The 22,714-nt window shown below is 40.6% G+C and overlaps 1 protein-coding gene across 1 annotated transcript in view; it reads left to right on the top strand.

Annotated features, from left to right (window-relative positions):
• Window positions 1-22,714, top strand: part of LOC126236054 (esterase E4-like) — a 119,984-nt gene that overhangs the window by 63,054 nt on the left and 34,216 nt on the right. The window contains exon 7 of the mRNA XM_049945094.1: window positions 16,971-17,149. Within this exon, the coding sequence (XP_049801051.1) occupies window positions 16,971-17,149 (179 nt within the window). The remainder of the gene's footprint in view (window positions 1-16,970; window positions 17,150-22,714) is intronic.

Below are 22,714 nucleotides of genomic sequence, written 5' to 3'. Positions count from 1 at the left end.
ACATTCTTATGCAATGTGGAATCCCTTGTTTACATGTATGAGCACCAAATTGCAAATTGGGGTAAATTACATGAAATTTTTAATTATTGATTTCATTAATCAGTTCTCTTCATCATACTGTACAGAAAAGTAACATAACAGAAGTACACAGTCAATGTTCAGAATCTAACAATGGCTATGATGAAATGTGTGATGGAAAATGAAGGTGTCTACGAAACTGAACACTAATTATTTCTTCAAGTGATTAGTTTCTGATAATGTAAAGTAGATTACTGTAAATTCAGAATGCTTAGCTTTCTGTTGCTGTGGGTCATTACATGGTCTTCTACACCTCCACCTACTTCTACATCTATACTCTGCAACCATCATGAAGTGCATGGCAGAGGGTATGTCCCATTGTACCAGTTACTAGGATTTCTTCCCATTCCATTCACGTAAGGAACATGGGAAGAATGATTGTTTGAGTGCCTCTGTGCATGCAGTAATTATCCTAACCTTATGCTCATGATCCCTAAGTGATCGATACAACATAGTTCTGTTATGCTGATTAGTTCATAAAGTTTCACACATATCAGATTATATTGTTAACTTTAATTAACACTAACTTTAAATTAACATAATATACAGCCAAACTAAAGTTACTCCTGGAATCAACCTAGCAAAAAGGAATTTCTAATCAATAAATTTAAATGCAGGAAAGTTTAATTACATTTCTGGAATACCAGTACATATGCCACAAGATACTTATATAACAGTATTGAAAATATAGCGGAAAATTCGAGAAAGGAAAAAAATAGGAAAACAATTTATTAACAGGGGCTGTATATGTAACATATGGGTAAGAACCACCATGCTATATCACAAGCCATGCAAACACAGAGTTGAGCTGGCTGCTGCTGACAAATGAAATCACACATTAGTGCAGTGCCTCTTGCTATTGGGAAGTGGGGATATACTAGACACGGCCTACACATAAATAAGAGAGGGAAAATTGGATGACTGATCTTCTTGCAGAAAATGGTTGGGGGGCCACTATCCCACACAGGAAGATCTCTGTGGTCACTGGCATCAAAGAGGTAACTTGTTTCCATTAGAATCAGGATTCAGGCATCTTGTTATGAAATAAGTTAAATTCACAGAAGAGCCTCATAAAACATTTAAGAATGCACAGAAAAGTAAGACTGGCTTATATGATCAGAATGTTAGGTGACTAGGTAACAAGGTAGAAGAGCTTCCTGTCTGTTTGCAAAATTTAGAAAGCTTTGAAAAGATAGACATCCTCTGCTTATCTGAGTACCACATGACCATAGGGTTAGAAAATTAAATATAAAAGCTTATACTTAATCTTCTTATTCATGCAGAACTAATATGGGAAAAGGAGGAATTATTACACATATTAAGACAGAGCACAAGTTTTAAAACACTGAGACAAGTAAATTTTGTGGAGATCAGCACATAGAGATGTGTGCTTATGAATTAACACTGAAAAATAGCTGACTTTCAATTGTAGCTGTGTATAGGTACCCCCCAGGGAAATTTTGGACTTTTATGAAGAATATGGATTCCCTACAGTGCTATCTATTGGACAGCAGTTAACAGTTAATACTCCATCATGATTTCAATATACTACCTTTGTCAGAAAATTTCCAGGAGAGGTTTTTTAAAAAGTAGAACATTACTCTTACCAAGTAATGATCCTAGCTGCTATGGAAGTAGTCCCTTTGACTATCTGTACACAGTTGCCAACATTTCTGAAGGTTTTGGAAGCAAGCAGGGAAACTTTCAAATGTGATGCTTGTAAGCTCATTTGTTGCAGTCCATTAGATGTCTGCAATATCTTAATGAAGCTTTCCTTTCAGTCACCTTTTCACTCATGAAAGCGAGAAAACATTGCAAGGTGAGAGGTTGGGTGGATATAGTGGATGTGGGATGGCGATAACAGAATGTCTGGCCTGATAGTAACAGATAAAGCAGTATGGGGTCTTGCACTGTCATGCAGTAAGAACCAGTCCTGAGAATACCACAAATCAAGGCAGAGATATCAAACTGCTTGTCACAAATGTTTCAAGACTTCAGTGTAAAGAGTTTGGTTCACTGTTTGACCTGGAGGAATGTACCCGTAGTGTACCCTTTACTATCAAAGAATTCAATCAACATTGTCTTTGTTCTTGAACATTGTCATTTGACTTTTCCCAAGGCTGGTGATCCTGGACTCCGCCATTCAACACTTTGACACTTTGTGTGAGGGTCATACTCGTAGCACCACCTTTCATCCTCAGCAATATCTTTGACAGAAATTTGAGCTCACACCTGGCTCTAAACAGTAGTTCAGCAGAAATTCTTCATCTTTCCTCTTTCTGTTCATATATTTGTATGAGGGCCAAGTTTTGCATTAAATTTCTGTTTCCCTAAATCTTCACATCAATTCTTATGACGAACACCACTATTCAAATTAAGTTCTTCTGATACTAGAAGCACAGTCACATGACAGTCTTATTGGAATAACTGCATTACATGCTCCTTGTTTGCATTGGTATGTACTGTAAGTGAGCTACCAGCTCTATAGTCATCTTGCACTGAATCTTTGGCTTCACAAAACCTTTTGTGACACTCAAAAACATGACTTCTTGAAAGTGCCTTGCCTGCATATGCTTGCTTAATCATTGTCCATGTTTAGAGAGGTTTTCTGATGCTTAATGCAGAACTTAATGTTTACTCTTTGCTCACAATCAGCATCTATTGTGTCACCATAACTAATGTGCTAGGAACACAAACAGTATGCTGCTAGGCACAGACCTGTCACCTAATGAATTTGCGTGGAAACATGGCCAAGGTCATTAGAAGGACACACAGATACTAGGTGACATAAACATAACACTTGTTCCTCTTTAGTATTGCAAAATAAGAAATAAAAAAACTATCCTGGAACCTTTCTGACAAAGGGAGTATATTTTCAAAAGGTTTCTGATAAAAAAAAGTAGTTTGGAAACCTTATTTGGGTCTTACAATTTGATCTCAATAATTAACTTTCTAACCTAGGTGGATAAACACAGTAGGACTCCACCTGATAATGTTTCCTTTGATGAAGCTCAAAGCAAGAACTTAACTTTATAACCAGCGACAAATATTCTTGCTGATCATGATGCACAGTTAAGATAAATGAGATAGTGCCTTACAGTATGTAGCCCTCAGTGGAATTAGATTTCAGGACAAACATTTTTAAAAATAAAAAATCTAGGATGGAATAATGGGAATATTTTGAAATGGACAGACTGCTACTCACCATATAGAGAAGATGTCAAGTCAAAGACAGGAACACACACACACAAAAAAAAAGAAACTGCTAAAAGTCTGAGCTTTCAGACAAAAGGGCTTCTTCTAAAGTAGACAACATGCACACACTCTTACAAGCACAACTCACACACTCATGACCACTGTCTCTGGCCACTGAGGCCAGACTGCAATCAATTGCAATGTGTATGTGTTCTCCACTTTAGAAGAAGGCTTTTTGGCTGAAAGCTCACATGTTTAGCAGTCTTTTTGTTGTGCCTGTCTGTGACTCAATATCTTCTCTATAAGGTAAGTAGCACTCTATCCTTTACATAATATTGACAATACTATGAAAAGTATAGATTACTACCCACCGCATAGTGGAGATGCTGATTCATAGATAGGGACAACAAAATACTGTCAAACAGATAAGCTTTTGGCCAAAAAGGCCTTCTTCTAAAGTAGAGAATTGGACAACATTCACAAACATTCACACACACACACACACACACACACATGTGACCACAGTCTCTGGCAGCCGAGGCTAGACTGTGAGCAGCACAGCATTCTTTTTTTATTTTATTTTATTTTTAATTAAGGCTAACTTGTTTGACAGTATTTTTGTTATGCCTATCTTCGGTTCAGCATCTGCACTATATGGTGAGTAGTAATCTATCCTTTTCATAATATTATCCTCATTCCATCCTGGATTTTCCATTATTCAGATTTTCATTTTTAAGAATAATTTACAAGAGATGATCTGAGATTACATCTATAATGAACCAAATGCTCACATAATATCTAATCTAGTCCACAAGAAACCCATATAATTATTTGAAAATAGCTTTCAACATCAACTAGTCAGAAAGGACATCAAGCAGAGATGTAAAAAACCATGGATCACTAGAGGGTTTAAAATATTTTGTGAAAGGAAAAGGGTATTGCATTTGTTGGCAAGAACAAGTACAAACCCAGCAGTTGTTGCTAACCACAAAAACTACTCAAAATTAATAAGATATGTTATTAAACATCAAAGAAAATGCACATTATGTGATGAATCAGCAATTCCAACAACAGACTTAAAGCTATATGGAATGTACTGAAATGGGAGGAAGGACAATCAGTCAATGAACAGGATAACATCACTATTGAATTAAATGGAAGCACTATAAATGATGAGTCACAGGTAGCAAATACTCATTTCTTAAATACAGTAAAAAGTATAACAGCACCAGTTCAAGAGCAAAATCAGAGCACTATTTTCAAAAAGCAACCCTCGTAAAATTCCATCATATGAAAGTATTACCACCTTCTCCTGCTGAAATTAAGAAAATTATATATTTTCTCAAAAATAAAAGCTCATCTGGAGTTGATGGAGTTTCCAATCAAGTAATAAATATTTTTCCCATATAATAATAATTATACTGTACTCAACATCGAAAGATCCACTGCATATGTATAAAAACAGTTTACAATTCTTGATACATAGCACAATAATATATTCTTCTGAATACATCATTATTTAACAAAATGATTAAATTACAAATAAAATGGGGCTTAACACTATTTACATGTTTTTCGAAGCATTTCTTATTCTGCATGTAAGTATGGTATTCTTCCAGTGAGTAAAGTGGATTTTGTAATAGGAATTTCTTTAGCTGAAATTTAAGCTTCATTGTGGGTAGGGTCATACCTTTACTGGGTAGTGCATTGGCTAACTTTAAACCTGCATATTGTGGACCATTTTCCTAGAGTGCTGTTCTTGGCTGTTAATGTAAAATTTGTCTTTATTTCTGGTATTGTACTGATACAAATCAGAACAAATGTTGGGCTGCAGTCTTTTAACAAGTAAAATGGCTTTTAGAATGTATATGTTTACTATGGTTCATACACCAGATTTTGGAAACAAACCATGGCATGATTCCTTATATTTTGCTCCACAGATGATTCTTATAGCCCTTTTTTGAAGTAGCAATAGCTTATTTACATTTGCTTTGGTTATTGCTCCCCAAATTTCTATTCTGTAATTCAGGTGAGAGAAAAATAGCGCATGGTATGCAGTCTTTAGGACTACAATGTCTTTGCAGAACTTGCTGATCATATTAATGGAGAATATATTCTTAGACAACTTACATGCTAGAGTGTCAACATGTCTGCTTGTGTCTGTATGTGTGGATGGATATGTGTGTGTGTGCGAGTGTATACCTGTCCTTTTTTCCCCCTAAGGTAAGTCTTTCCGCTCCCGGGATTGGAATGACTCCTTACCCTCTCCCTTAAAACCCACATCCTTTCATCTTTCCCTCTCCTTCCCTCTTTCCTGACGAAGCAACCGTTGGTTGCGAAAGCTAGAATTTTGTGTGTATATTTGTGTTTTTTTTTGTGTGTCTATCGACCTGCCAGCGCTTTTGTTTGGTAAGTCTCATCATCTTTCTTTTTAGATATATATATATATATATATATATATATATATATATAAACAAAGATGATGTGACTTACCAAACGAAAGCGCTGGCACGTCGATAGACACACAAACAAACACAAACATACACACAAAATTCAAGCTTTCGCAACAAACTGTTGCCTCATCAGGAAAGAGGGAAGGAGAGGGAAAGACGAAAGGATGTGGGTTTTAAGGGAGAGGGTAAGGAGTCATTCCAATCCCGGGAGCGGAAAGACTTACCTTAGGGGGAAAAAAGGACAGGTACACTCGCACACACACACACATATCCATCCACACGTCCTTTTTTCCCCCTAAGGTAAGTCTTTCCGCTCCCGGGATTGGAATGACTCCTTACCCTCTCCCTTAAAACCCACATCCCTTCGTCTTTCCCCCTCCTTCCCTCTTTCCTGATGAGGCAACAGTTTGTTGCGAAAGCTTGAACTTTGTGTGTATGTTTGTGTTTGTTTGTGTGTCTATCGACGTGCCAGCGCTTTCGTTTGGTAAGTCACATCATCTTTGTTTTAAGATATATTTTTCCCACGTGGAATGTTTCCCTCTATATATATATATATATATATATATATATATATATATATATATATATATATATATATATATATATATATATATATATATATATATATATATATAAAACAAAGATGATGTGACTTACCAAATGAAAGTGCTGGCAGGTCGACAGACACACAAACAAACACAAACATACACACAAAATTCAAGCTTTCGCAACAAACTGTTGCCTCATCAGGAAAGAGGGGAAGGCGAGGGAAAGACGAAAGGATGTGGGTTTTAAGGGAGAGGGTAAGGAGTCATTCCAATCCCGGGAGCGGAAAGACTTACCTTAGGGGGAAAAAAGGACAGGTATACACTCGCACACACACACATATCCATCCACACATATACAGACACAAGCAGACATATATATGCACACCAATAATTGCTATTTTTCTCTACCCCATTTTAGACTTATTGTAGCAAATCCTATGATTCCTTCTATGCAGAATGCACTTAAGTCAATAACACTGAAATTACTTGCTTTAGCAGTGAAGATTGCTATGTCACACCCAGACTTGTTTTCCCTACTAAAGGCACAACAAAATTTCATGGAGGGTGGTTGACTAATGATAATTAGGTCTTCAGTGTACCAATGTTCAGTTATGACTAAAATATCAGGTTTGTCAAGACATGTAATAATATGCAGATCATTGTGCCTGTTTTTAAGACTACTGAAATTCTGGTGTATGACATTAAGTCTGAGTTTCTCCTTCTGGACTATGCAGGATAATTTTGAGCTACCAAACTGTCCAGCAGGCTTTACAAGTTTCCCATGCTTGCCTGCAGTGGCTGTTTGTCAGGCAGATTCTGATTTGGTGCATTCATTTACACCACTTTGTGGAGAATTTTGTCTAATTTCCACAACAATTAATTTGCTGGCAGTCTTTTTGCCTCTTTTATTCATGTGCATACCATGAGTTGTGTGCATGTCTCTGTCTATATTGCTCACATTTACCAGGGACACATTGTGGAATTTATTACATACTGTTTTAAGCCTATCATTCGTCTTGTGCACTTCCAAGTTCACTATAAATTGTTCCATTAGATTGTGTCTCTGTGAAATATTAATGATAATTACTTTACTGTTAATCAACTTACTGAGTGCCACTTTCATGTGCCTGATAGCATCATTTGCTTGGCTTGATTCTTTTTTTGCATCATTTGTACCTCCCATGATTAAGACACAATCATCTGATGAAAAAGACTCACTGTTTTGCATACACGGCTTCACCACAAGAGAAAGAGGTGCTCCAGGTTGAATGTGAACCACAGCTGTAAGGTCATCCTGGATACTCGCGATGTTTTGCGCTATTCCACAACCGAGACTATCTCCATATATTAGAATCCCTGTCTTACATTAAATATATAACACAACTCAAGGCATTTTTTTCCAGAGCGATTTAAATATCCCAGTGTTAATCCCCTCTATAAGAAATGTTACAAGAGTATTGTCAATAAATACCAACCTGTTTCACTAATGTCACGACTTCACAAAGATTTGAGAAGATGATGTATTCTAGAATAACATCCCATCTGAGCAACAATAAAATCATCAATAAACCACAGTTTGAATTTCAGAAGAGCAAGAGCTGCTCTATTGAGAATACCATTTGCATATTCATTCACCAGATTTTACAAGCATTAAATAACAACACAATTTCAAGAACTTGTTTTAAATGATGACTGTAGGAATATACTACAGCCCCCTTCATATCACTCACTTAGGGATCATGAGGATTATATTACAATAATTACATTACAATATTACAATAATTACATCTTTCACAGAGGCATTCAAACAACCACTCTTTCCGTGCTCCATACATGAATTGAATGGGAAGGAACACTAATAACTGATACAATGGGATGTACCCTCTGCCATGCACTTCATAGTGGTTTGCAGAGTTTAGATGTAGATATACCGTATTTACTCGAATATAAGCCGCACTCGAATCTAAGCTGCACCTGAAAAATGAGACTCGAAATCAAGGAAAAAAAATTTTCCCGAATCTAAGCCGCACCTGAAATTTGAGACTCAAAATTCAAGGGGAGAGAAAAGTTTTAGGCAGCACCTCCAAATCGAAACAAAGTTGGTTCATTTTAATATGAGACACAATTTAGGTCGAATAAATGACGATACAGCTACAGTAGTTTGGTTCGAGTTGTAAGCTTAGCAGTTAAGCTTAGCAGTTAAGCTTTACCAGGTAGCAATTGCTATGCATCAGGCGCTCCGTCGGTATTTATACGGGTGCCCTTCCTTTTTCACGTGCTTTGTCTGGCTTGAATTGATTGCTTATTTTTCTTTGATCTCATAAGTGCCGTTCTCTGTGTTGTAGGTGTTTACGTCACTCTAAGCTGAAAATGCATTATGTGTCATGCATTGTTTGTCGCATTCTGATAATGAGTGTTTACGGCCTGTCGCCGCTCGCGGCATGGCTTGCTTTTGTGCGCGCTACCGCCGCTTACAATGAAAAAAAGGGAGGAATTGTCTCATTAGCGAAACAATGGCAAGAGACTGCTATTTGTTGTTACTTACAATACTGCTTTCTTTGATAATGATCAACAAGAACCAAATAATAGACTGTGTATGATAGAAGATGTTCTGAACGAGAGTTTAGCGAAAATTTTTCTCCGTTTGAAAATCTTTGCAGACGCCTCTTTAGTACATTACATTCTGCACAGAAATTAGTCATCTTAGATTTTAAAATCTAGTCAATTGCCATGCTTCATTTCTGACTGTATCACTATTAGGCATAAGAATAATACGAAAATAAACATGACATGATATGTATATTCTTCCGCGTTTGCCGTTGTCTCACTCTAGTTTCGTAGTTTATTAGGCAGACAGGATTTAAATGAGATAGCAGCAAACACAAAAGAATACATGGCAAAGTGTTTATATTCGTATTATTCTTGTGGTGAAGAGAATACTGCATGTGATTCACAATTCATAAAAGTTCTTATTAGCAACCATCTCTTCTCACAGGTAGGAAAAAATTCAGAATGTAGAGTTGGCCATATTGACAAAAACCCCAAACAGTCTTGCCAGACAGATTTTCGTAGTACATTGAAATGCTGCTACATTCGAAGATGAACAATACGGAATTTGTATTTACTTCGTTGGATAATGTATGAAACTGCAGTGCTCGAAACTCGGGGCGGAGAAAAAAGCTCGTCTTCCACCTTTTTTTAAAATTTATTTACTGACGCAAAGGTTTTGCGCCAGTATTTATCTTTGTGCCTGCAAAGCAAGCCTGTGTAGCACCACATATATTCGATGGCAGAAGTTAGTTGTGACGGCACCTACCGACATTTTTCAGAACCTCCGCTTACTTTGCACTCGATTCTAAGCCGCAGCCGGTTTTTTGAATTACAAAAACCGGAAAAAAATTGCGGCTTAGATTCGAGTAAATACGGTAGATGTAGATTCTCTTAGATTCACTGAGGTTCTATGGAGTTGATAATATAGCCAACAACTGAATAGTGTGATATGTAACAGAAGGAATGCAAACAGTTGGAATTAGTAATTCAACCAATGTAATCAGGGGACGTTCTTCTGAGTGGGGAGAAATCATGTACAGGGTTCCCGAAGTATAAATTGTACGTCCATAATTGTTCCTCATATATGTAAACAATCTTCTGGCTAATACACAACAAGAAGAATTTGTTTGTTTTGTGGATGACACTAGTGCTGTAACCAATCCAAACACACCTAAAGCAACAGGAGATGTGGTAAACAATATTCTTTAAAAGTTTCATTGCCTGGTTTTCTGCTAAAGGTCACACTCTATTACAAAAAGGATAGTTGCTACTCACCATAAAGTGGCAACACTGAGCCTCAGACAAAAAGACTGTCAGAAAGTAGGCTTTCGGCAAACAAGATCTTTGTCAAAAATAGACATCAGACACACAAACATACATGCAACTCTTACACACATGACCACAATCTCTGGCAGCTGAAGCCAGACTGCCAGCAGCAGTGCATGATGGGAGAGGCAACCGGGTGTGGGTGTAAGGAAGCGGAAGGGGCAGGGTAGGTGTGGGGGATAGTAAAGTGTTGCTAGTGGCGGTGTGCAGTGATGATGTGGAGAGAGAGTAGGGCAGCTAGGTGCAGTCAGGAGGTTAGACAGAGAGTGGGGGAGAGATGGGGTCTAGCAAAAAAGCAGAGAAGTATAAAAACTGCATACATTAGTGGAATAGAGGGCTGTGTAGTACTGGAATGGCAACAGTGTAGGGGGCTAGATGGGTAAGGAAAATGACTAACGAAGGTTGAGGCCAGGAGTGTTACAGGAAAGCAGGAATGTAGGATACATTGCAGGGAGCGCTCCCATCTGCGCACTTCAAGGAGGGCTGATGATAGTGGGAAGGATCCAGAAAGCAGAGGCTGTGAAGCAGTCATTGAAATGAAGAAAGTGGTACTGTGTGGCGTGCTCAGCAACAGGGTAGTCCAGTTGCTTCTTAGCCACAGTTTGTCAGTGGCTATTCATGCGGGCAGACAGCTTGTTGCTTGTATTGCCCACATAGAATGCAGCATAGTGGTTGCAGCTTAGCTTGTAGATCAAATGACTTGTGATACATGTAGCCCTGCCTTTGATGGGATAGGTGATGTTTGTGATTGGACTGAAGCAGTTGGTGGTGGGAGGATGTATGGGGAGATCTTGCATTTAGGTCCATTAAAGGGATATGAGCCATGACTCAAGGGGTTGGGGTCAGGGGTTGTGTAGGGATGGACGAGGATATAATGTAGGTCCAGTGGGCAGCAGAATACCACTGTGGGAGGGATGGGAAGGATAGTGGGTAGGGCATTTTTCATTTCAGGGCACCATGAGAGGCAGTCAAAACTCTGGTGCAGAGTGTAATTCAGTTGCTGTAGTGCGGGGTGGTACTAAGTCATGAGGGGAAAGCTCCTCTGTGACCAGATTGTGGAATTATGGGAGGTGGTGGGTGACTGGAAAGATAAGGCATGGGAGACCTGTTTTTGTACAAGGTTTGGAGGCCTCAGTGAGACCCTCGTTATATTTCAAGAGGGACCACTCATCACAATAGATGCAATGGCCACAGGTGGTTATGCTGTATGGAAGGGACTTCTTGGTATGGAATGGGTGGCAGCTGTCAAAGTGGAGTTGTTGCTGGTGGGTGGTAGGTTTAATATGGACAGATGTTGTGATGTAGCCATCTTTGAGGTAGAGGTCAACATTGAGGAAGGGATTTTTTGGGTTGAGTAGGACCAGGTGAAGTGAATGGGCAAGAAGGTATTGAGGTTCTGGAGGAATGTGGACAAGGTGTCCTCACCCACAATCCAGATCACGAAGATGTCATCAATGAACCTGAACCAGGTGAGGGGTTTGGGAGTCTGGGTGTTTAGGAAGGATTCCTCTAGACAGCCCATGAATAGGTTGGCATAGGATGGTGCCATGCAGGTGCCCATAGCCATGCCCTGAATTTGTTTGTAGCTAATACCTTCAAAAGAGAAGTAATTGTGAGTGAAGACATAGTTGGTCATGGCAACCACCTACCCCATCAAAAGGGAGGGCTACTTGTGAATTCAGTCATGTGATCTACAAGCTAAGCTGCAACCACTGCACTGTATTCTACTAGGAATGACAACCAACAAGCTGTCTGTCCTCATGAATGGCCACTGACAAACTGTGGCCAGAAACAAGTGGACCACCCTGTTGCTGAGCATTCTGCCAAACATGACATCCTTCATTTCAATGACTGCTTCGTGGCCTGTGCCATCTGAATCCTTCATCCAACACCAGCTTTTCTGAACTGCACAGATGGGAACTTTCCCTCCAATATATTCTACATTCCCATAACCCTCCTGGCCTCAACTTTCATTAGTCATTGTCCTTACACATTTAACCCCTTCCCTGTTGCCATTCCAGCACTGCACAGCCCTCTATTCCACCAACGCGTCCAGTCTTTTTATTTCTCTCCTTTTCTGCTACCCCCACCCTATCCCCTGCCCTCTGTCTAACCTCCCAACTGCACCCAGCTGCCCTACCCACTCTCCCCCTCATCCCTGCATGCTCCCACTAGCAGCATTTTACCGCCCCCCACCCCTACCCTGTTATCCGTCCCCCTCCCCATCCCAGCCTTCTCCTTTTCTCCTTACCCCCATCTGGTTGCCTCTCCCATCATACACTACTGCTCGCAGTCAGACTTCAGCTGCTAGAGACTATGGTCATGTGCATTTGAATTGTGTGTGTGTGTGTGTGTGTGTGTGTGTGTGTGTGTGTGTGTTGTCTGTTTTCAACAAAGGCCTTGTTGGCCGAAAGTTCACTTTCTGACACTCTTTTTGTTGTGCCTATCGGAGATTCAGCATCTCCGCTATATGGTGAATAGCAACTATCCTTTTCATAATATTGTTGCATTCCGTCTTAGATTTTGCTTTGTTTGAAAGATAACACACTCAGTTTTCTGCACATCTAGAGATACTACGCCAATGATAAGGGTAACACAATGTGTTGAAATAATAAATAGGGTGGAAACTTCAAAAATTTTCAGTGTGCCTATTGATTAGAATTTAAACTGGAAAAAAGCATATTTTTCAACTCAAAAAATGGCTCTAAGCACCATGGGACTTAACATCTGAGGTCATCAGTCCCCTAGACTTAGAACTACATAAGCCTAACTAACCTAAGGACATCACACATATCCATGCCCGAGGCAGGATTTGAACCTGCGACCGTAGCAGCAGTGAGGTTCCGAACTGAAGCACCTAGAACCGCTCAGCCACAGTGGCCCGCATTTTGCAACTCCCAAAGTAACTTATTTCAGCCAAATTTGTACTTAGAATCATTACAAATGTTGGGGAGAGACAAGTCAATATGTTGACATATTTTGCAGATGGCACAGGCTGTAAAGCAGTCCATGAAGTGAAGCACGTTGTGTTGTGCAGCATGTTTGGCAAATGGATGGTTCAGCTGTCTCTTGGCCACGTAGCTATTCATGTGGACAGACAGCTTGCTAGTTGTCATATGCACAATGAAACCAGCACAGTGGTTGCAGCATAGTTGGTAGATCATGTGCTGCTTTTACACCTAGTCCTACCTTTGATAGGATACAAGATTTTTGTGACAGGACTGGAATAGGTGGTAGTGGTAGGATGTATGGGGCAGGTCTTGCATCTAAGCCTGTGGCAGGGATAGGAACATTGAGGAAAAGGATTGCGAGCTGGAGTGAATTGAGGATGGACAAGGGTACTGTGTAGGTTCAGTGGGCCAACAAATACAATTGTGGAAGGGGTGGGGAGGGTAGTCGGTAGGATATTCCTCATTTCAGGGCACAATGAGAGGTATTCAAAACCCTAACAGAGAATGTGATTGACTTACTCCAGTCATGGGTAGTACTGAGTCATGAGGGCAGGGCTCCTTTACAGTCAGACAGGTGGCATGTTTGTGGTGGAAGCTCACTGGAGAGGCAAGACATGGGAGATCTGTTTATGTACAAGGTTTGGGGTTTGGGAGAGGAGAGAGGAAGTAATTTCAGCTTCAGTGAGACCCTTGAAATATTTGGAGGGGGACTGCTCATCATTATAAGTGGGCCAAGCATGAATGAATAGGCTGTATGGAAGGGACATCTTGGTGTGGAATGGGTCACAGCTGTCAATGTGAAGGGTGGTTGGTACATTAGATGTGCACAGAGCTACAAATGTGGCCATCCTTGAGGTGGGTGTCAATACTGAGGAAGTTAGCTTCTTGGGTTAAGGAGGACCAGATGAAATGAGTGGAGGAGAAGGTATTGAGGTTCTGGAGCAATTTGGATAGTGCGTCCTCACCCTCGGTCCATATCAAGATGTCATCAATGAATCAGAACCAGCTGATGGTTTGGAATGCTGGGTGGCGAGGAAGGATTCCTCTATATGGCCCATGAATAGGCTGGCATAAGTTGGTGCCATGTTGGTGCCCATTGCTGTGCCATGACCCTGATTGTAGGTGATGCCTTCAAAGGAGACATAATTCGGGTGAGGACATAGTTGGTCATAGCATCCAGGAATGAGGTTGTAGGTTTGGAGTATCCAGGCATTAGGAAAGATAGTGTACAATAACGGCAAGTGTAGAGGAACATGGCATCAACAGTGATAAGGAGGGTGCCATGTGGTAAAGGAACAGGAGCTCTGGGGAGCTGGTAGAGGAGAGGGTTGGTGTCTTTTATATGGGATGGTAGCTTATGGCGTATAGGATGAAGGTGTTGGATCATGTGATCACAGATTCCCTAAGTGGGGGGACACAGTAACTGACCACATTTGGGCATTCTGGATGGTCAGGTTTAGTGCCTCTGTTCATCTCAAACCTACCAACCAACAACAAAAACTTCACTTTGACAGTTGCAACCCATTCCATACCAAGAAGTCTCTTCCATATATTCTAACCATCCATATTCATAACACCCAGGACTAGCAGTCAATCTCCAAATATGTCAAGCCTCTCACTGAGGCCTTCACAGGCCAAAATTAACCCCCTTCTACTCCCCAACACCCATCCTCTTACAGAAACAGATCTCCCATGTCTTGCCTGTCCAGTCAGCTTCCACCACCAACATGCTGTCTGTCCAGCCACAAAGGAGCCCTCCTCTTGTGATTCAGTGCTACCCAGAACTGGAGCAAGTGAATCACATTCTCTGCCAGTGATATGCCTACCTCTCATCATGCCTGAAATAAGGGATAGCCTCCCCACTCTTCTCCCCACCTGTACCACATAGGTATTCTAACACCCACTGAACGCATGGCTCATATCTCTGCAATAGACTTGGGCACAAGACATGTCCCATACATCCTCCCACTACCGCCTTCCCCAGTCCTGTTACAGGCCCCTCCTACCCCATCAAAGGCAGGGCTACTTGTGAAAGCAGCCACATGAACTACCAACACAGATGCAACCACTGTGACACTTTCTATGAGAGCACGACAGTAAACAAGCTGTCCGTCCACACGAATGGCCACCTCCAAACTACGGCCAAGAGAAAGCTGGATCACTCAGTTGGTGAACATGATGCCCAACATGATATGCTTCAATTTAATGAGTGCTTTACAGCTTATTCCATCTGGGTTCTTCTGGCCAATACCAGCTTTTCTGAAACGCACGGATGGGAGCTCTCCTAAGCACATCTTTTGTTCTCATAACCCCCCTGGCCTAAACCTTCACCAGTTTCTGGTCCTTCACCTGCATATCCTCTTCACTGTTCCTACTCCAGCACTACATACACCTTTCATCCTGCCAATGCACCTACAAGTACTTTCCCCTTCTGTACTTTTATTCTTTCTTCTCCCCCCCCCCCCCCCCTACCCCTGGCACGGTCACCTGACATGGCACCTAGGAAGTCTATCCTGTCCCCACCATTTCTCTGCCTCCATCAAAGGCAGCACTGGCATCTTCCCTCACCCCTAAGCCTCCCCACCCCATGCCTCCTCCTTACTCCCACTACCCATCCTAGAAAATGGCTGCTCACATCAGACTGAGTTGCAGTCGCACCTCAGGACCTACTCATTCATTCATTTCCATGTCCGGTCAGCATTTCCAAAAAATAACAGCTGTGATAGCTTTGTCATTTCATTCGTAAACATTATGTACTGTGCACGGGTTGTCCAGGAGTGGGCATACAAGTAGGTGGCTTGGATCTTCTTCAGCCCTGCAGTCACAAGAGGTGTCTGCACCTGGCTGGAAGGTTTCCCCATTTCTTCAGGTTGGTCTTGCATCGGAAGACACCCGCTCTTAGGCGCTTGAGGGACCTCCATACAGGGTATTATAGGTCTGTGCCAGGAGCTAGTTGTTCTTTTGGTGATACATCCATGGGCAGTGAGCTCTTCCATGTTGCAAGACGAATTGCCTCCGCTGCTCCCTCCAGTGGCGCAGTCCTAGCAAGGAAACTCAGGACTGGGTGATTTGTCTGAAGCTTAAACATTTTAGCACTCTTTTTCATCATGCATGTCTGTCACTCAACACCTCCTCTCTGCCGTGAGTAGCAATATACTCTTTTCCATATTCTTGTTATACAGTCCTTGTCTTCCACTGTTAATTATCTAGTTTATTCCAACACATCTTTGAGTATTGTGCCATTACATTAAAACCACAAATATTTTCCCCATTATTACATTGATCTGTTGTGTTGCTTCTCACATCATCACTTTGTTTCAGTTTGGCTGTTATGATTTTATGCCTCATTGAACTGTTTATGGAATTCCGTATGCACACCTGTTTCTTGATTTCACAATTTATTAATCTTCATATATGTACCATTATTTACAGTGTGCATTATATGCCTATATTTCTTCTCTGTTTTCATTACATATCATCAGGATGTATTATGCCTTTACTGCTGGATTTTCTTCTTTCTCATATTTTCTTTCAGTTCTTTCTGTTGAGACTCTTTTTGTAGTTGCCACAAATACAAAACACTTGATTGTTCCTGGGGACTACCAATTTATTATGTAGATTAGTTCTGTATGACATTCATTAGAATAAATGAATTGCTTTTCGTATGATGAAGAATGTACAGTAACCAAGTCATCCTCATCAGTTTCAAGATCTGTAAGCAGGACTCATGTGTCTACGCACTTTCAAGACTGGTTTAATGATCCTATTTTCTCTTAAATATTTTATTGCTGAACACAGCACAGACTACAAAATGTATGTATCTACAGATCTGCATGACATCTGTTGAGCATTTTGGTTCTGTATTTCAGAAATACTTGGTAACACTTCATGGGCAGAAGATATGAGTGAAAATTATGAGACAGTCTTTCCCATATCTTTCTTGTATGAACAGAATACTTCACGATCACGGCAAATAAGCAGAGAGCTGAGGAGTTTCTACCTCGGCACTGAACCAATAACAAATAATTCTAGGACTGGACTCGGCCAAGTAAGTAAAAAATGAAAATGTTGCATGAAATCTCAATCACAAGAGAGTATAGGTGCTCATTACATTGTGTCTTTAAGAGCTTCAGCAAGTATTTTGCATATTTTCATTCAGTGATTTCATATGGAATAATGTTCTGCAGCAACCCATCTTTAAGAAAGAAATTCTTCATTGCTCAAAAAATATTCTGTAAAAATAATATGTGGTACTTACCCATGTCCATCTTGTAAACACCTGCTTAAAGAGTTAGGAATTTTGAGTAGGCTTCACAGTATATATATTCCAGTGTGAAGTTTGTTGTACATAACCAATTACAGTTCAAAAGAAACAGTGGTGTATGTAATTAAAATAGAAAAATGACATTCATTATTTCACATTAAGGCTGTCTTTAGTACAAAAAGATGTGCACAATGCTGCCACCAAAATTTTTGATCACTCATGCAGTGATATAAAATATCTGACTGAGAGCAAAGTTAAATTTGAAAACTAACTGAGAAAGTTTCTACTTGATATTTCCTTCTATTTCATAGAAGAATTTCTATTTTTGTAATGTGTAAAAGATGATGGGTAGGAACCTACATCTGTACTTACAAAAAATAAAAATAACAAAAGCACATGTAAACGGTCAGCATGTACCCATTTTCACATATGAATGTGTAGTACGAGTGTAAAATGACTCAGTCCACATCATTACGGCTAACAGTATAAATAATCCAGGGAACATTAAGCAAATTAGCAAACTAACTGATTATGAAGGTAGGAAAATAATTTTGAAAATGAGAGATAGCACTTGTCATTTAACTGTTTCATCAGGTTACCTTCCATTAGGAACATGGGAGCACTCAGTGACTGTGATAGGATTTATAAATTACAGACTGACTGCTGTGCTGTATAATTTATAAATTTAACTGTTTTACTGCACTGTGTCAAGTGACTGTGAATAAGGCAAAACAACCTACTTCTCAGTTTTAACTTTATGAAACAGAAGAGTTTAACTTCCAGCTACTCATTAAAGTAAGCATCATTGCTAGCTGTTAACACCTGGAAATAATGAAACACTGTAGGTTGGCGTTGATTACGCAGTGTCTTTCTTTTTTCCTGTAGGCTAGGGGTGAGAGGCCACTACACAGAGGTTGATGTGTGGTGGGGATGGGGAGTGGGAGGGGACAGTTGGGAGGGGGCAGAGGGTCAAAGGCACTGGCCGGTGGTAGCTAGGAAAACACAGCTGGAAGGTAAAACATTTTTATTAAGCTTGTAGTTCAATGATGCTGTGATCATGCCCCCTTGGGTGTGAAGCATGGTGGCTCCAGTGACTGCTGTGGAAGCTGGCTGCTACCAGAATATCTGGCTGCAATGTCAGCACCCAGTGTTACTGACACTTGTTTTGTCTGCTCAGCAATGTGTACTCTAGTTTACATAGTGTGGGGGCATATGGGAAGTGCCTGAGGCAAGTACATCTACCGGAATTCTTGTAGAGATACTAGAACCTGGAAGAAGAGCTTGTCCTGCAAGCGACAGTAACAGATGCTGGAATGCTTGCCCTGGAAAAAAACAACTGCCCTCCAAGACAGAAGTTCAGATGCTGCTGTACAGAGCCTGGGGGTACCTCATCTGTCGCACAGCACAAAGTCCACAGGTGGTAGACTTAGCACTCAGAGTTAGTGTGGCAGAGGTAACAGCCCTGTCCAGCACTGCAATTTGTTGACCCATAATCTGGCAGTAACTGCTGTGGCCATCACATTGTGGTTGGTGCTGCCAGACTACTCATATACCTGCTAAAATCTGTGAGTATTTATACTGGTTAATGACACATTTGTTCTGCCAATGCGTGGTTTCCAACCATGTATAAATCATGGTAATGCCCAAATTTTAGCAGCAGCGGTAAACACCTCTCACCCCCCCCCCCCCCCCCCACACACACACTTTGGGGTGACCTGACCTCTAGGTCTCTACCCCTGACTGGTATATAAGAACAGACTCCTCTATATGAACACAACATATATTATTTACAGTCTCCTTCTTAAAAATATGCTCTTCATGGTACTGCTGTACATGCTAAAGCATCTTTCTGCTGAAATTTGTCCCTCTTACATGTCTATTAGCCAGTTAAAGGAAAGGATTAGGTCAGATACATCAAAATTTGTATGGGGAGCGTCTCTAGCAGCTTATATGGCCAGTACAACTGGGCTGTGTAATGTTTGACTTGGTTTCTCCTATATCAATGGCTTGCAAGAGAAATATTAGCCCTACAATGTCACATTCTGTTCTGTTTTTATCAACCCACTTACATGCAGTTCCAATTGCTTAGCTCCTGTGAGTCTTTCCTGTTAGCATCCATTAACTAATGCCATTATGGTGCCATATTGTTCATTAATTAAATGCAGTGCTGCCCTTCTTCACTCCTGGTGAAGGGGTGAAGCATGACAATAATTAGGATTCCCCTCATCTCTGTCTCTGGCATGCAGCAACCTGGGAACAGGGAGTTTCAATCATTTCCCCTCCTCCCCTTCCCCTTTCCCTGGAAAGGCCTGCTTCTTTCTGTGTTTACTAAACGCAGAAAGAAGCACCAAACACAAAACAGCAATACTTTCCAGTCAAAGTCAGCTACCCAACCACATAAAAGCTTCCTGACACATACATAACATTATCCAAATTAACATTACAATTCACCTTTACCCCTTAATTGTACACAACACAATACACAACACTAAATATCCCTTCCTATTTCCTGGACCTCAATCCATATGAAATATCATTCACACATCACATAAGGTTCTTGCATCCACCTTTCTTCCCACTGCCCCTCACTTTCTTGCTGGTGGATGGCAACATTTGCACCAACACACCTTGAAATGGTCTCAGGCATCCAACATGAACTACAGATGTATGAGCTGGTTATTGCAGTTTTATGTACACTGGCGACATTGTTTCATTTGCCTGGCATGTTCCTTGGCACCTTGCAACAAAATTTACCCCTTATGCTCAAATCATTCTTGGGACCGAGAGCTGGCTGAAACCCAAAGTGGAAAGCTCTGATATATTTAGCAAGTCGTAGAACATATATCGGAAAGACAGGTTAGAGGCCCTAGGAGGAGGAGTGTTGATTGCAGTTGACAAAAATATTGTACAGTGAAGCCATCTGATCACATATAACAGGTATAGGTGTAAGTTAATTGTTGAATGTTTTTCGTGGCTAGTTCCAGGGTCATTCAAAGAAAGTCTACGGTCAACTGCATGTTCATACCCAGATCATGCAATACTAGTTGGAGGCGACTTTAACCTGCCGAGTATAGACTGGTATGTCTATGGATTCATTGCAGAGGAGTACAGACAGACAGTTGTGCAAAATTCTTTTGACTACGTTTTCTGAAAACTGTCTTGAGCAGCTAGCTCGGCAGCCCACATGCAATGGAAATATCTTAGACCTTGCAACTATAAATAGGTTGGACCTTATTGCAAATGTCACTACAGAAATGGGGATTAGCAATCATGATGTCATTATAGCATCTGTGATTACAAAAGTTAATAAATCAGTCAAGAAGGCTAGGAAAGTGTTTCTGCTAAGTAGAGCAGATAAGCAGTTAAACACCTCACTTAGGCAGTGAACTGGCATCACTTAGTTCCAGTAAGTCGGATGTAGAGGAATTATGGGCAAAGTTTAAGCAGATTGTAAATCGTGGTCTGGAGAGCTACGCGCCTTGCAAGATGGCACCAGTAGGTCAGTGCAGAGCTGTGTCAGTCTCAGTAGAAAGGCAATTTTATAATAACTCATCATGTAAAAAATGTAACAGACGTGTGATGAAGAGCATCCTGTGTGTGAAGTACAACTTCTGGTTACATGAGAGGTGTGCAAACATAAACCTGAAGTTCATAAATGACGATATTTGTTGGACCTGTGGTGATTGTGTGTGTGAGATGAACGTGAAGATCTTCTCAACATGGTACACACAAAAAACGAAATTATCAAGTTATTAAATAGTGATATTGAAACCTTCAAGAAAAAATAGCGTTCCTGAAACAATAAAACAAAAAACTCTTAAGTGAAAACAGTTTGTGGTCTGGTGAAAACAGTGGCAGAAAATAGCCGCAAGAACAGTCGTGATGATATTGTTGAACATGATTTGCAAACCAAAAACGACCATTTAAGAGTTGTGTAGTCAGTTACCACCCTAAATTTCTTCCCACATAAATAACACTGAAAATACCTAATCCTGTAGTCACACATAAAATTTCCTTTTATGTTGTGGAGTAGTCCCTTTCCGTTCTATTCAACTGCCAAGAAGCACAAGTTACATGATGTTCTTTACCATTTACCACCTGACTCAAAACACACCCTAATGTCTGACTGGAAGCAGCACGTAAAAGCACAATCTCTTTTTGTAATGTGGAAAAACTAACACTGGACTTGCCCTCTTCAATTCCTCAGATGCGTCCTGGCATTCCTTTGCTCACTTGAACTTTATACCTTTTTTCAACAACTATGTAAGTGGTCTTACCACCCGTGGAAATATAACAATTTGCTAGCCCTAAAAATGACTGTAATTCCATACTAGTACTAGGAATATTTAATGCCCAACCCATAAAATGCTAGAATGTTGATGGTGTATTTTTTAGGCCATGGCATCCTTCAGTATTGATAATGACCCCATGCAGTAATGCTGAGAATTCTGTCTTCAATTGGTCCTCAGTCAATCTCTCCCCCTGATGGCACTCACCCCTTAGATCCATGGTAGAGAAATACTTGCACTTTCCCAAGTTGTCAATAGTCTCAGGTTTTGCTGTTAAGATGCATGTAGTCACAGTGGAGCTTATATTTCTTAGATCTATCTGGTGACTTACTCAGTACAACTGCCACAGCAGCCCGCCATGGATTATCGCCAACCTCTATTTTTCCATCTGCCAATTGCTGGCTACAAATACTGAGGTATATGATATAGTTTACACTATACTGGTGATTATTTTACTGCAAGAATTCAATGTTGTGTCACAGATGTTGCTGGCAATGTCCTCAAGAAAAAAACACATCCTAAAATTCTAATAACAACCCCCCCATTTCTTCCTTCTACATGTTCTACTTTCTTATGTAATGTAGTTTTATTGGTGGCCTGTGTCTGATCATGGTGCACACTTGCTGTTCCCAAACCATCATCATCAAAGATATCCAGATTAGCTACCAGCAGTCCCCTTTGTCAGCTTTACCTCATTGGCTCCAAAATTAATTATATTTACAAGTACCACTTTCCTGTCACCTTTCCCTTGTACACGTATAATGCTTCTTCTCATAAAGCAATGTTAAGTATCCAGATCACCACTTTCAGCAAGTGGTTCTACCACACACAGCATATTAACATGGCCGGCCGGTGTGGCCGAGTGGTTCTAGGCGCTTGAGTCTGGAACCGCGCGACCGCTACGGTCGCAGGCTCGAATCCTGCCTCGGGCATGGATGTGTGTGATGTCCTTAGGTTAGTTAGGTTTAAGTAGTTCTAAGTTCTAGGGGACTGATGACCTCAGATGTTAGGTCCATAGTGCTCAGAGCCATTTGAACCAACCATATTAACATGCCACTCT

This window comes from Schistocerca nitens, chromosome 2, assembly GCF_023898315.1.
Source record: "Schistocerca nitens isolate TAMUIC-IGC-003100 chromosome 2, iqSchNite1.1, whole genome shotgun sequence".
NCBI classification, from domain to species: domain Eukaryota; kingdom Metazoa; phylum Arthropoda; class Insecta; order Orthoptera; family Acrididae; genus Schistocerca; species Schistocerca nitens.
This window is presented reverse-complemented; position numbering and strand designations above follow the sequence as displayed.